At 38.7% G+C, this 13708-nt stretch overlaps 1 protein-coding gene across 1 annotated transcript in view; it reads right to left on the reverse strand.

The window, feature by feature from the left end:
* Positions 1-2283: 2283 nt before the first annotated feature.
* The window catches only part of cxxc4 (CXXC finger 4), a 41058-nt gene continuing 29633 nt past the window's right edge, over positions 2284-13708 (reverse strand). The window contains exon 3 of the mRNA XM_047364602.1: positions 2284-5337. Coding sequence (XP_047220558.1) covers positions 5293-5337 — 45 coding nt within the window. The 3' untranslated portion in view covers positions 2284-5292. The remainder of the gene's footprint in view (positions 5338-13708) is intronic.

Consider the following 13708-nt stretch of genomic DNA (forward strand, 5'->3'; position numbering starts at 1 on the left):
ATCTAGAAACCAAAATGTTTGCCTATGCAAAATGGCAAAAGCTCAGTCAGACTGGATTAAAAGCATCTGCGAGTATCAGTTTCAAGTTTTGTCACATATTCTGTTTGATTTGGTTTTGGCCTTTGACTAGGCCATTCTAAGAGAATGCTTACATCTAAATCATTTGATTGTAATTCTAGCTATACGTTTAGGGTTTTTGTTCAGCCAGAAGGTGAACCTGCTCCCATCTCAGGTCTTTTGCAGCCTCTTACAGGTTTACTACCAGGATTATCATATTTCTTCTCTGTCCATCATGCTATTATCTCTGACCAAATCCACTCTCCCTACTTAAAAAATGCATCCCCACAACATGATCCTGCCATCACCATGTTTTGATGGGCTTCTGTGTTCAGGGTGATGTGCAGTGTTTCTGTCACATACAGCACTTTGCATCTAGGCCAAAAAGTCGAATTGTGGTTTCATTTGACCATGGCACCTTCTTCCACAGGCTTACTGTACCCTCAGACTTCAAAATGGATTGTGGAATAGTTGTCATGGCAACTGAAACCCCCACCTGAGCTGTGGGTTTTTGCAGCTACTCCTAAGTAATCATGGACGTCCCTCTTGTGAGTTCAGGTGGATGGCCATGTCTGGGTAGGTTTGTAGTTGTGCCATATTGTATCTGCTTTCAGAAAATGGTTTGAGCAGAGCTCCATGAAATGTTTAAAGCTTGAGACATTGTTTTATAACTCCTGCACTACTTTCTTCCTGACCTGTCTGCTGTGTTCCTTGGTCTTGATGGTGCTCTTTGTTCATTAATGCTCTCTAACCAACGTCTGAGGCCTTCACAGAACAGCTGAAGTTATAGTGAGATGAAATTAAATGCAGGTGGGATCTATTTAGTACTTGGTTACAGAGTAATGGGGCTCAACACAAATGTATTTTACACGTTTTTATATTTTTATTTGAAAAAAGGTTTAAAAAAGCATTGATCCTTTCCCTTCCACTTCACAATTACACAATTCTTTAGGTTGGTGTGTCACATAAGTAATACTTTGAAATTTGAGGTTGTAATGTGATAAAACGGGAAAAAGTTAAAAGGCTACCCATTAGTTTGCGAGGCACTGTACTTTAAAACAGCTGCAACACTGAACTTACATTTACATTCATGTTGTAAACTTGTATTAAATATTAAAGTACTAATCTAAGCAATCTCTGAATAATTTACAGGACATATGTATTAATTTAGGAAAAACACTGCTTAAATAAGGCTGAGGAAGATAATTACATGTGTTGTTAATTTACAGAACCATTGTAAAGACTGAAACCTTGTTATGTAGTCCTACCACCACAACAAGTCAATTGCATCCTTCTACCCTACTTCTCCACCTTGTCAAACCAAGAAACTGAACATTACCTCTGGGGCCCGAGGACTTAAAGAATCCCAGTTTCAGAGCAAGGAGTGGGAGGTGAGGGAAGGATTAGAGAGGAGCTGTCTGTGATGTTATTTAGTCTCAGAGGCCAGGGAGCAAGCCAGCCAGAGCACTCCTGATGCACATTATCAGCCTCTGATGGCCAGCCAGGAAGATTGTGTGCCTCAGATGCTGCATCGCAGCCAAACACCGTCGCTGCAGAGCACCTAGAGCCGTCTTCCTGTCCGGCTCTAACCAGTCGGCAGCTCAATTTGGCTGATGGCAAGCGTGCTCAGTCAGGGGAGAAGTCGGTCCCAGATGATTTCCTTCTTCTCTGCTCGCCTCTCCTCGGCGCTGACACCCCATCCCCACCTCAGCCATCGTCCAAATGTGCTTCTGTCCTCCGTTTCCATCCCTTTGCTGCCCCCCCACCCCCTCCCCCCTTAGCATTATTACACACCCCCATTTCCCCTGATACTCAAACACCCAGTCATCACTCAGTTGCTCACGTTATCTCAGGAGCCTGTCTTGCCTCACCCTCCCACCTCACCAGCCACCCTCATTTTACCAACCCCCACCCCCCACCCCCCCAGAGCATTCCAGCTTGACAAACCACATGGGATTTCGCAAGTCCTTTAAAGTCTGCTGCCTCTGGGAACCGCTCGTCTCCATGCAACATTTTAGTATTTGAGGGAATACGTGACTGGGGAGGCAACCGACGCTGGCATATTTCTACTGTGTCCTCTGTTATTGTTGGCGATACTTTCCAGCAGCAAAGAAAGTCCCTATAAGATGATCTTTGATGATTGTTTTTCTCATCTATTAAACTGGCCTTTTTTATCCATGTGTATCTGTGTTTCTGTGGATCAAATATTTTCTGTTCAGTAGAATATGATTTTTTACTGAAGCTCTTTTTTTTATTTTAACACATAAAAGCATCACAACAACAATATACAAATTCTTAGTAATCTTTAAAACCAAAACACATTTACACATGCAACAATAGGGTTTAAGACAATGAGTAACTTATTGAATAATTTTGTTTGTTGGAATGTTTTAACGCCACTTAGCAGTAGACGGGACCGCTGTTTTCCAATGCTAAAGAAAAGTCCAGAAAAATCCTTTCGCTTCAGAGCAAAATCTGTCTACCGTTCAGCAATTAATTCCAGATTTTCCATAGTTTACAATAATTTACTGGCATGTCTTCCTGCTTTAATGACAGCCTTTGATGCCCCAAGCAAAAACGACAATAAGAAAATATAATGACCGGTGTGGTTTTTGATAAATAGCTCAAATATGTATAACAATTGGATCTCCTGTCAGCGTTGAGGCATCAGGTGCTGATACTACCCATTAGAAATGCGGCTCACTAATGCAAGACAATGTGCCCTGCTCTGGAGTGTGTCCACACAAGCTCGGTCAGTCCTCGTTCCTGCTGCCATCATCACACCAGTGTCAACAGTTTTAACATTACACACAGTAAAACTGCTGGGTTATTTCTTAGCTCAAATGTTGGGTTGATGCTGTTTAGACAGAAGTTGTGTGGTTTTGCAAAAACATCGGATCGGAAATTTTGACCAAAGTTTGTTGGGTTAGCGAAAATACTATAAATGGGCATGTAACTGGTGTATCATGATTTTTTAAACTTGTTTAGAAACTTCCCACGATATTGTTTTTACAATTTAATAGGCTAAAGAAAGTGCCAGAGTGACCGTAGCTTTCAGTACAGATTGCAAAGCAATGTAGTGCTTTCCCTCCCCTGCCTACTGCTGTGCACTGCATGTCAGTGGGCTGTAAGGAGGCTACTACAATTTTCCATTGCTTACAAGTAAGACAAATTTAGCTGTTTTGCAAGATTTCTGGTCATGTAAAAAGAAACTAAGCTGAAAACTAAAACACAATCACCCATCAGTATTATTGGGGTAACTGATTGTAAGAAATAAATACCTTTAAGCAGTGAGGCAGTGGTATTGTTTACTCAAGGTTGTCATACCTTGAGAACCTAATACCGGCCTATAGAAGATGAAGGGGACTTGCCATTCTTCACAAACCACCATTTCAAACAATAAAACCACCTCAGAATAAACCTCTTCCAGAGGATGAAATTCAAAACATGTTTGTTTACTTCAGATAGCACTAAAATGTTGGCAGCTAGATAGTTAGGGGCTAAAAGGGGCTAAAAGAAGAAGTTACCTTTAATTTTATAGAAATTTTGTTTTAACATTAATATATATTTAGATGTATTACTTTAGTATTTAATTTGATTTTGGAGTTTCAACCTGTGATGTACTGAGATCAGTGTTATAAACAAAGCTCAGATATTGTTTTGTTTTGGTAATTAACACTCTGTTAGCTTGTTCCTTGCTAAGTAGTTAGCTTAAACTAGTGCTAGCTATGTTCAAAACGCCCACTTTGACCAAAGACCTGGTTATAAAATCAATTGTAGAAGCCCAATTTTATAAAATGTATTCACAGTTAGACCAAAAAGTATTATATCCCTGTTAGATTCAACTATTCTTAAAATGAAGCATTTATCATTAAACGTTTTTAAAATTTTTCCCAAAATGTTTCTTCTGACTGGAAGTAAAACTGACATTTTGGAGTGACCCAGCCAGAATGATAATTTGAATCTTATCAAGAACCTGTGGAGGAAGCCAAAGATTAGGGTGATGGCAAGGAGGCCTTCCAACCTTAAAGACTTGAAGCCCATCACCAGATACCTTAGGACATGTGCATAAAGCTGGTCAGCAATAATAAGATTGAGTTGATGGCTGTGCTGCTGTAGGTTTTATTCCAGTGATTACTGTGAAGGGTTTAAATAATTTATGAGATGCAATTTTGATAACATGAAAAAAAAAATAGATTTTGTTTTTTCCAAAATTTATTCTCCTTTTAGATTATTTTATTATTTTGAGATACACCTGTTTTATTTCTTATCTAACACAAACTTCTTAATTGAACGAAAATGATTTTACATCTAAATCTGCCAGTGGTGTGAATAATTTTGGGCTGAACTTTATTGAGTATTAATTATGTTATCAAAATATTTTTTTTCATAAGGACATTTAATAACAGGTTTTTTTTATTTTTTTATCTGATCATCTTGAATCAAGAATGAAACTAAAATAAAAACAATTAATTTTATCTGAACATTACATGTTTAAAAATCCAGGTTTATATGTATTGTTTGATATCCTCTCTTTGTTATTGTTAACAATAAACATTTGTCACATTAACCCATTCTAAGGGCTAGAAACCTGACCCAGTATCCTGGGTCAAACCAATAACCCAGCCCTGCTGTACTAAATCCACCCAAGTAGATCGGTTCATATTTCACACAGGTCTGGGTAAGCAAAATAACCCAAATTTAGTCATTTCTTTTAACCCAGCAGTTTTTAGAGTGTAGAAAGAGTTAAAAGACAGAACCAAAATATGACTTAGTTTGGGGAACATATTAAATGTTACCAAAATGTGAATATGAGAAATAATCAACAGAATCAGTTATTGCTCCAGAGTGACGGGTGTCCATAATCGATCCTTGTGGCATCTTCAGTTTGTCAGATTCAGTGTGATTGTATGATTGTCTGTTTGAGTTCTTTACACAGGGCTGGCTGAAAAACCTACAGCCACGACACTGAAAACACATTCATAGACACCAAAAATATACATAATGATACTGTCAAAAGGTACAATAATTACACAGGATCAAAGGAAATTACAGAGTTAAAACAACACCATTATGTTTCGTTTATCTTTGTGTCCGTCTGCTTTGTCTCCTCATGTCCTCTCCGAAAATGTTTGGGTCGCGCTGCCTGCTGTGTGTCCATGAAGTTCTCCCGGCAGTGAGTCAAGAGTCCTGCCTGTCTTCCTGCTGCTGGATGGAGATCCACAGCTCACCTTTCTAAAAGAACCACCGAAAAGCTTCACCATTGTTGACCGGCGTCCTCTGTGAGAGACAAAATGTGAGGAAGGAGGTTTTAATTTGTCAGCTTTGAGGCCAAGTGAAGGTCAAAAGAAGGAAACATGTACCTTCAGAAATATTATACACAATTAAAAGCAGGTTTTTATTAGTAAAAACCATTAGAAACAGTCTGAGCAAAATAAGAGCCCTGAAGGCACTTGAAGTCCGACCACCAAACAAAGCCAAACATCAAAGCCAGCCAAGGTGATTGCATGCACGTCCCACCCACACCCAAATAATCATTACGCTGGATGAAACATTCAATACAAATTCCCATGGAGCAACAATGAGGCATTTAATTACTGTGAGCTGGAGCCACAGTGAGGGGGAACAGAGCATCGTTTCAATTTAAGCCCAGTGCCCGCAGTTGCCCCACCTCCTTCCCTCTAAAAATCCTCACGTCAATGACAGCAGCGTGTCCTGAAACTCATTTAGAAGACAGAAACGTGAAATACCAGAGCCTCCTACCAATCCCAATGACCAATTAGCACATTTTTGGGGGTAATGGAGGGGAAATATAATCACAACCAAAATCATTTTAGTTTGAGGAAGGGGGAATTTGATATTTTCATTTCAAGTGTCATTGGTGGGTCCTAAAGGGCTGATGACTGCTGTAGTTTTTTTCTTGAGTTTACAGGCTGTTAAACCAAGCATAATTTCTAACCTTATCTTTATTCTGTTTGTTATTAAGTGTTTGATGAGACTATACTTTTAATGTAATGTTGTTTGGGGTGTGCCGTATGTGTGAATTTATTTATAAAAGTATGCAAAGTTCTTAATTTACTACTAAACAAAAAGCTTTAAAGTTGTAATGTTGGAATAACAAGTTGACATGAGTTTTATGTTGTTTAATTCTGATTATTAGCAAAAATCAGGTGCCAAAAATACATTTATGAGATTATGTATGCTAAACTGTGTGTCAAAGCAAGTGTTTTAGCTGCGACATTGAAACTTTTGTGTTTAGTAGATTCCTCCTTCCTACACGCAAACTGTCGATAATAAGACTTTATTTAGGGAGGAGCCGGATTTTTTTTTACACATGCTCAGTTATTATCATCCCCTCCACAAAAAATGGGTTCAGTTTATATGGACAAGTTAGGCAAGTAGCTATTTCCTGATTTAGGAAGAACAACACACAATCTCCCCTTATTCAAATGACATGTTTTCCAGTCTTGTCAATTTTGAAGAGTGGCTGTAATAAATAAGCCTCTGTGTCGTGTCATGTCATATTTATATCCAAAGTAAATGTGAAGTCGTGACTTACCAGTTAAATATACCATGACCCTGGGATCATGTTTAAGATGATGTATAAACTTAAACAAAATGCTTAAGTTATGCCTATTTTAGCTGAATTTTTAGGGGGGCCAAAAATTGTGCCAAACAATTAAACGTGATACAATTATTTATTAATATACAATTATCTTCCCCACTAACTAAATGTACCCAAATTACAAGCTGTATTTTTTTAATAAATCTTTCAGTGTGAGATGCTACTGTAATAAAAGATGACTGTACCTATAACCGTGGAGGGCACCATGACCATACAACTAAATCCTATTAATTAGTGAACCTGAGTAATGACTAAATAAACATGTCTTCCAACATCCCATCTGATTATGATACCTCTGACAAAACAGCACAAATCATCCTGGGCTACAGGTCCAACATGCTTAGAGGTTGATACTAGGTTACGGCGAGTGTGTCACTTTGCTTTAAAAAGCTTTTCTTCTAAGATGCTATCTGCAACTATCCGCTGTACGTAAGCACGCCCCGAGACCATCACACATTTTGGGTGAATATGTTCCCTTTATGCCTGTAACAACCATTTACCATATATTCACACCGCATTAAGCAATTACCATTATCCAACCAAGTGAGTAATGGAGGAGCCCAGAACAGCAAGGGACCATCATCATCAATTTAAACCCATGGGAGAAATGAAACAGCATCATATTCAGAGCGGTCAAGATGTTCTTACACATCTAAAGTTGATCTTTTTTTACTCTCTTTTTTTTTAACTTAATGGCAATGAGCTGATTATCGCTGCATGTCAGTGTGACTCCGTTAATCTCCATCTATCACCTCCAATGCAGTTTTATTATATTTTTTATGTGATTTTCGCTTGCATTTTGCAGAAACCGATAAAACAGAAAGGACGTCTCAATTATAAGAAAAAAAAATTGTCAAGACAGTTTTTGAAATATTCTAAAACAGAAAAAAAAAAAACTATTTTACTTATAGATTTACTTTTGTGAAGTGATGAAGTTGCATTGTCACTCTAGTTAAAAATGTCCTGTACTGACTTTATGGTGTTCTCTGCTGAGCAGTGTGTGAGTTCATGGATAAAAACGTCTAAGCTTTTATTATGATACTATTATACTGTATTGTGTAGCTATTATATCTTTTACAAGATTCTTTAAGCTGAACACCCAATTGTTTATACTGTATGTTTGAGACTCTTCTTTTGAAGTAAGAAAGGAAGTAGTTCTTGCTCCGTAGTGCTGCTCCTCAACACTGGCTGCATTTGTATGGTAGCATTTCAGGTACTCTGTAAAAAAATAAGGTGGTTTTCCCAAAGAAACCATTGCATTACTAGATGCAGCGGTTGTTGCATCTATGATTACTATGCATAACACAACTGCATAACATAGGATTACTATTATGCTGAAAATGACTGTGATTGTGACTACATGTTTTGCTACTGCATGTTCATGTTTTGATGACAGTCTGGGTGGAAGTTTCACCAAATTATTTTGGTTACTAATATTTTCTACATATATACACAAGTGACTTTACAAGAATAGATAATGTGAGATCAGTCCAAGTAGTCTCAATAACATTCTAAGCCCACATTTAATGAAAAATAAATTTGTGCAACAAAATGAGGTTTGTGGATACACCAGTCATAGTCGGTGAGGAGAATACTCTGACTTCCATACTGTAATACCATAGTCCTTACTTAAAAGTATTGTAAGTGTGGAAATAGCATGAGTGGCTAACTGTTAGCCGCTAACGAGCTGAATATCAACTGATACCTAATAATTTGGGTTGATAATCACTTATTTAAAACGTGGCAAACAAGATACAGACAATTTGTAAGTATTGAAAGAATTGCTGATGCTGAAGTTACCATCTGCTTTGTAGCTTCCTATTGTTGCTACACTAAAGGACTATTTCTCAGTTATTTAATGTATCTAGACTGTATTTTGTCATCCCTAGTTTATAATACTAAATATAAGTCAAACTTGAACTGGATTATTCTAAACTCATATATTCTGTAAAACAAATTTGTAATTATTGACAGTTGTGAAAATAAAAAACGGGGTATCTTACTTTTTTACCAAAATATTGTTTTATTCTCATGATTCCAAAATTGTGTATTGTCTCTTCTCATAGCTGGATGTATTTACACCCATAGTGCTAAGTGTTATTAATTTGTAATTTACTTATGCAAACCCATTTTGTCATTTAATTTCTTTTTAATAACTGCAAAATAATAATGTATGAATCAAAAGCTCTAACTTCAATTTTTGAAATTATTTCTGTCCTTTATTTTACACGGTATAAAGAATATATTTATTGACACAGTGCAAACCTACCAAAACCTTTCATATAAAACAGTCCTTTGTGTGGAAACAATAACTGTAAAAGACAAGTTAAGCCTGTTGAACCATTACCACAACTTTCCACAACCAAATTAGACTTAAATCACTGCAACTCTACCAGAACACCAGACTGCCAATTTGCCCATTGTAGTCAACAAGCTGAATATACAGTCTCCCTGCCTGCCTGGACATTAACTATATTTTTGTCTGGTGCTGGTAAAACAGTGAAAAATGTGGAAATGTTAACTTCCTAACATGAAAAACCTTCTAGACCACACATTTCTTAAAATCAAAACATTAAACATTAAATCTCAGCCTGTTTGTACTGTAAGTTTTCCTACAAAGGTTACTTTCAAGAGAGCAAACTGTTTTTCAGCGACTAAAGTTGTGGACGCACATCTGCACCTGCTATGGCAGACCTGCAGGTGTGCTTTAAGGCTTAAGCCCGTTTCTGTCAGCATTTTAATGCCCGGGGAGCTGAAGCAAAGGAGAGAGTGAGGCGAGCTGAGAATGTTTATCTTGATCCATATTCTCACATTGATCAGTCCCTGGTGGAAGTGCGGCTCACCAGAGACAATAATGACCCTGATCCGGGCACTAGGCATGTCTCTGTTTTGTTAAGTTCCCCGCGTTATCGATCCAGTGGGGCTCTTGAGTGCTGCTTGGATTCAATCCCAGGCCATTTCGCCTCAGCACACAGCAGTGACCAAGCACAAAGAAGGCTCAATTAGCGTCTTCTGCTCCCCCACCTTCAAAATCACTCCATCAACTGGTAGGAGGGGGCGGGGGATTGGAGGAGGAGAAAAGACAGAAGTGGAAAGCTGGAGAAAAAGAGAGAGAAATTGAAAGGTAGAGGTGAAAGGAAGCACTGATAGTATTACCTGGGAAAAGGGAGCAATGCCAAGGTTTTACCTGAAATCAAGACAGTAGTAGCGGCTACACCTCATGTTAATGATGCTGCCTCTGCAGCAAAGCCTACATAACAACCTGGCTGCAACGACACACAGAGGAACACAAGAGACAATTTCCTGCACAGGCTGTAAGTGCACACAACAAAAAGCGGTGAAGTGACTGCAGGAGAAGGAAGAATTTCACTAGACCTCAAATTAACCCCACCACATCGCCACAGTAGGCAGGGTATTCTAAAGTGTCTGCCGGTGGCTCCGGGTGATAACTGCACAGTAAAACTGACATGTGGTGGAATAATTCTCTGCTGATTCTGGTGATGCAGTGAGAGGTCTCTGGGCTGCCAAGATGCCCTGTGATCCTAACTAAACCTGGCATGTGCCGTTAATGTTGCAGACATGTTGTCAGCTGATTTGGGCAAGGTGGTGGAAAGACATTATTGGCTCGAACGGTAGGGTCAATCATAGGCAAAGTCAAAAAGACTAAATCCTTGCCTGCACGTGCTGGCAACCTAAACCTAACGCAATCTGCAGAATCCAGCGCCTGAGTCCGGCCCTAATAGTTTTCTATCCACACAAACAATAAAAATGCATAAAATGTCCTCAACCTTCCCACCCGCCGCAGCCCCGCTCCTCTTATCCCCTGCAGCCTTGGCGTCACTCTGAGCCGGGGGCAGAGATAAACCACTCAAGACGATGAGGATGATAATGTCAGACGCCGCAGCGCCTCAAAATTCAATCAGTGCCTGGACGTCAATGGGGATGAGTGTAAAAGTGAAATATGTTCGCCGGCGTGTGTTAAAAGATGCCACACAGGGCTCACAGAAACAACAGCGAGAGATCTGGAGGGCCATGAGGGGAAAAAAAAAGAAAAGGAGAGAGAGAAAGAGAAAGAGAAGGGGAAGCAAGAGAAAAATGAATATAATGTGTTTCAACTGCTCTCCTTCCCAGCACAATCCCACTGGCATTTTCAGCAGCGCTACTTTAACCACAGACTGTGAATAAATTACCCTTTTGAACTCAGGGTGATTGCAAATGTGCCCTGGTTTCTCTTGAGACATGTCTGGCACTAACCCTCAGCCAGCCTTGTCACAAAGGCCCCTTCACTCCCTCTCCTCCCTCCCTCCCATCTACAGTACTCACAAGGCACACACACACACACACACACACACACACACACACACAGGCATGCATAACATCACAAAACTTTAAATTTTCTGTAATTGCTGGTGAATTTTCTGTTTCTTTCTCAGCCATAATATATGCATTTACACTGCAGAAAGCTTTTCCAGGATCCAGGGAAGAATTCTGGGCCTGTTTAAATGGTAGTAGTAGGGAAGTAGCATATGTTTGATGGAACGTAAACTAAAGGAGTGTTGTGGGAGGGTGCTAAACTTTTCTTACTGGCTATATAATACCAGCATTTTTTAACTCATTTTGCGTTTTAGGTCAACTTTAAATTAAATGACAGGACTATTCTATATTTTTTAGTTTTTAAACATTCAGACACATGAATTTTTTTTTACAGTGTTTAGATTGAAATACATTAACAAAATCAGTTATCCTTAGCCATGTTGTAATTCAAACCAGATATCTTTTTTCCTCTCTCTCTCCAAAGATGAGTAAACATTGAAGAGAAATGTATCTCAAATATTTGGCAGTTTCAACTTTCAATAATGTCTGGAGTGACTGTACATAATTATAACGTGTGACTGGTTGGAGAGAATCATCTGTTTTGGTTTAATTGCCTAAAATTTCACTGCTTTTCTTTTCACTGCTGGCCCTGTGTCTCTCTCCCACCAGTCCCCAGAGGGTGCACAGGAGTTTGGGTAAAATACAAGGTTTCAGGAAGTTCCAGATTAACTTGCCTTTCCTTGCTTAGCTTTTTCTTTCATTGAACTACACTGCACTGATATCAAGGTATGTCAGGGTTTTCTGAAGTTAAAATTTCAAACAGCTAACATTTCCTACGATTTAAAGACCTTTTAGGAGTTGTATCCAGATGTTGAAAGCAAAGACAGCGCTGCCCTCTTCCACCTGTAACTACACACTTCCTTTCAGCTGGCTGAAAAAAGGCCAGCACTCCTTGCTTACATTAATGACACGTTTTTGTTTTTCAAAATATTCCCAATAAATGAAAAATGTACTGTACAAATTACACTGAGTGAGGAAAATATAAAGGCTTTTCTGTACAAAAAACATGTAAAATCTACTAGTACATTTAGAGGCTGTTTATTCTGCATTTTTGCTTAAGTCAGCATATTGGATTTAACATAACAATAACAAGTACGTTTATAGATAACATATTTGTGGTTAACAATGTAATATTTCAGCGGCAGCAGAAATATTTTCCAGTTTTGTGTTTGAAAAAGCAGTTAGATCATCTTATACATTTTTGTTTTCAATTTTTATGTAAATACCAGGAAACTACAATATTTTTATTATAATTATGCTATAAAAATCCCATACTATCCTATACATACAGTGAAGTCCCAACATTCTGCGTGAAAATGCTATAACAGTGTGATATTTTAAAAAAAATCAAAGCAAAGATGGAAGATGGTGTAGAGATTTGGGAGCTACAGAAGGCAGGAAAGGAATTTCAGTGAGCGACATTAAGCAGGTTGAATAGCAGCCAGCGGGAGTGTGCCAATGTGTTCCCAAATGCTCATTATAACACATGGCCCATACATTACTGTGACAATGTCCATTATTTATTAGACTCCACACTGGGAAAGAGCCCAGTTTTGATGACCACAGACGTCTGACAGGCTGCAACCAAAATAAAAATAATCACCACTGTCACACACACGCACAAACCGCTTGACACTATTATCGGCACAGAAAGTTCAGTCTGCGATCATTCCAGAATGGTCAAATGAAAGCATGCTTTTATTGATTTCAGCTTGTTTTTAAAGCAGGGAAGTGGAAAGATACGAGGATTAATTTATTTCATCAGAGTCAATCAGGGAGGAGTTTGATAGCCAGGTAATCATTCACGACCGACTTCCTGCAGTGATCGGGTGGTGGTGGTGCTGCTTGGAGGGGGTTCCGGGGTGCAGTCAGCCTCAACTGATGTGTTATATATTGCCTGTCACTTTATTCTGCAAAAATATTGGGGCGTTGCCGAGCTCAAACATGGAAGGCATCGCAATCCATCACCTGGAGAGCTCGCCGGTGTTGGTGGGAGGGGGTCGAAATCTCATCCGGAGCCTAGTAATCGGTCCCAGGGCCGTTTATAAAAGGCACTTCTTCCAAGGCCACCATCACAGATGAACTTATGTAGGCCTTCAAACACCGGTGCCCAAAATGTAGCATCACACCATAGCTCTGCTCTGTCTAAAAACAGGAATCAGCTTAGTAATAACAATAAATAGGCCACTAATGGTGACAAAACTGTTTTGAAGAATCTCATCAGTAACAAACGTAGCCCTGAATTGTCCAAAACGTTGCTAGAAGTTGCTGAATGATCTCCACAGCAAATGTGCAAAATTGTCTATAAGCATGTAATTGTATTGATGTGAATAAAAAAAAACCTAATGTAGTTTAACTATTTTCCAGGAGTGTCATCTGCAAAAGTGACCCAAATAGACACATTTTTTATTAGTTAATTAATTACTACCTATTTTTATTGTATTGGTTTTTAACCTGACCTCTTATACCTACAACATATTACAATAAAACATGATGATTTTTAATTACAGCATTTTATAACATTTTCTTTTGCTGCCCAATCACAAACAATGTGACAAGTCTTTAGCTTGGCTCTGAATTCACCTAAATCTACATAATTACTAAATAAAAGGTTTGTTGTAATCTTTGAAGTCTGACCATCACAGCATCGCA

The sequence above is a fragment of the Girardinichthys multiradiatus genome, chromosome 5 (assembly GCF_021462225.1).
Source record: "Girardinichthys multiradiatus isolate DD_20200921_A chromosome 5, DD_fGirMul_XY1, whole genome shotgun sequence".
NCBI lineage: Eukaryota > Metazoa > Chordata > Actinopteri > Cyprinodontiformes > Goodeidae > Girardinichthys > Girardinichthys multiradiatus.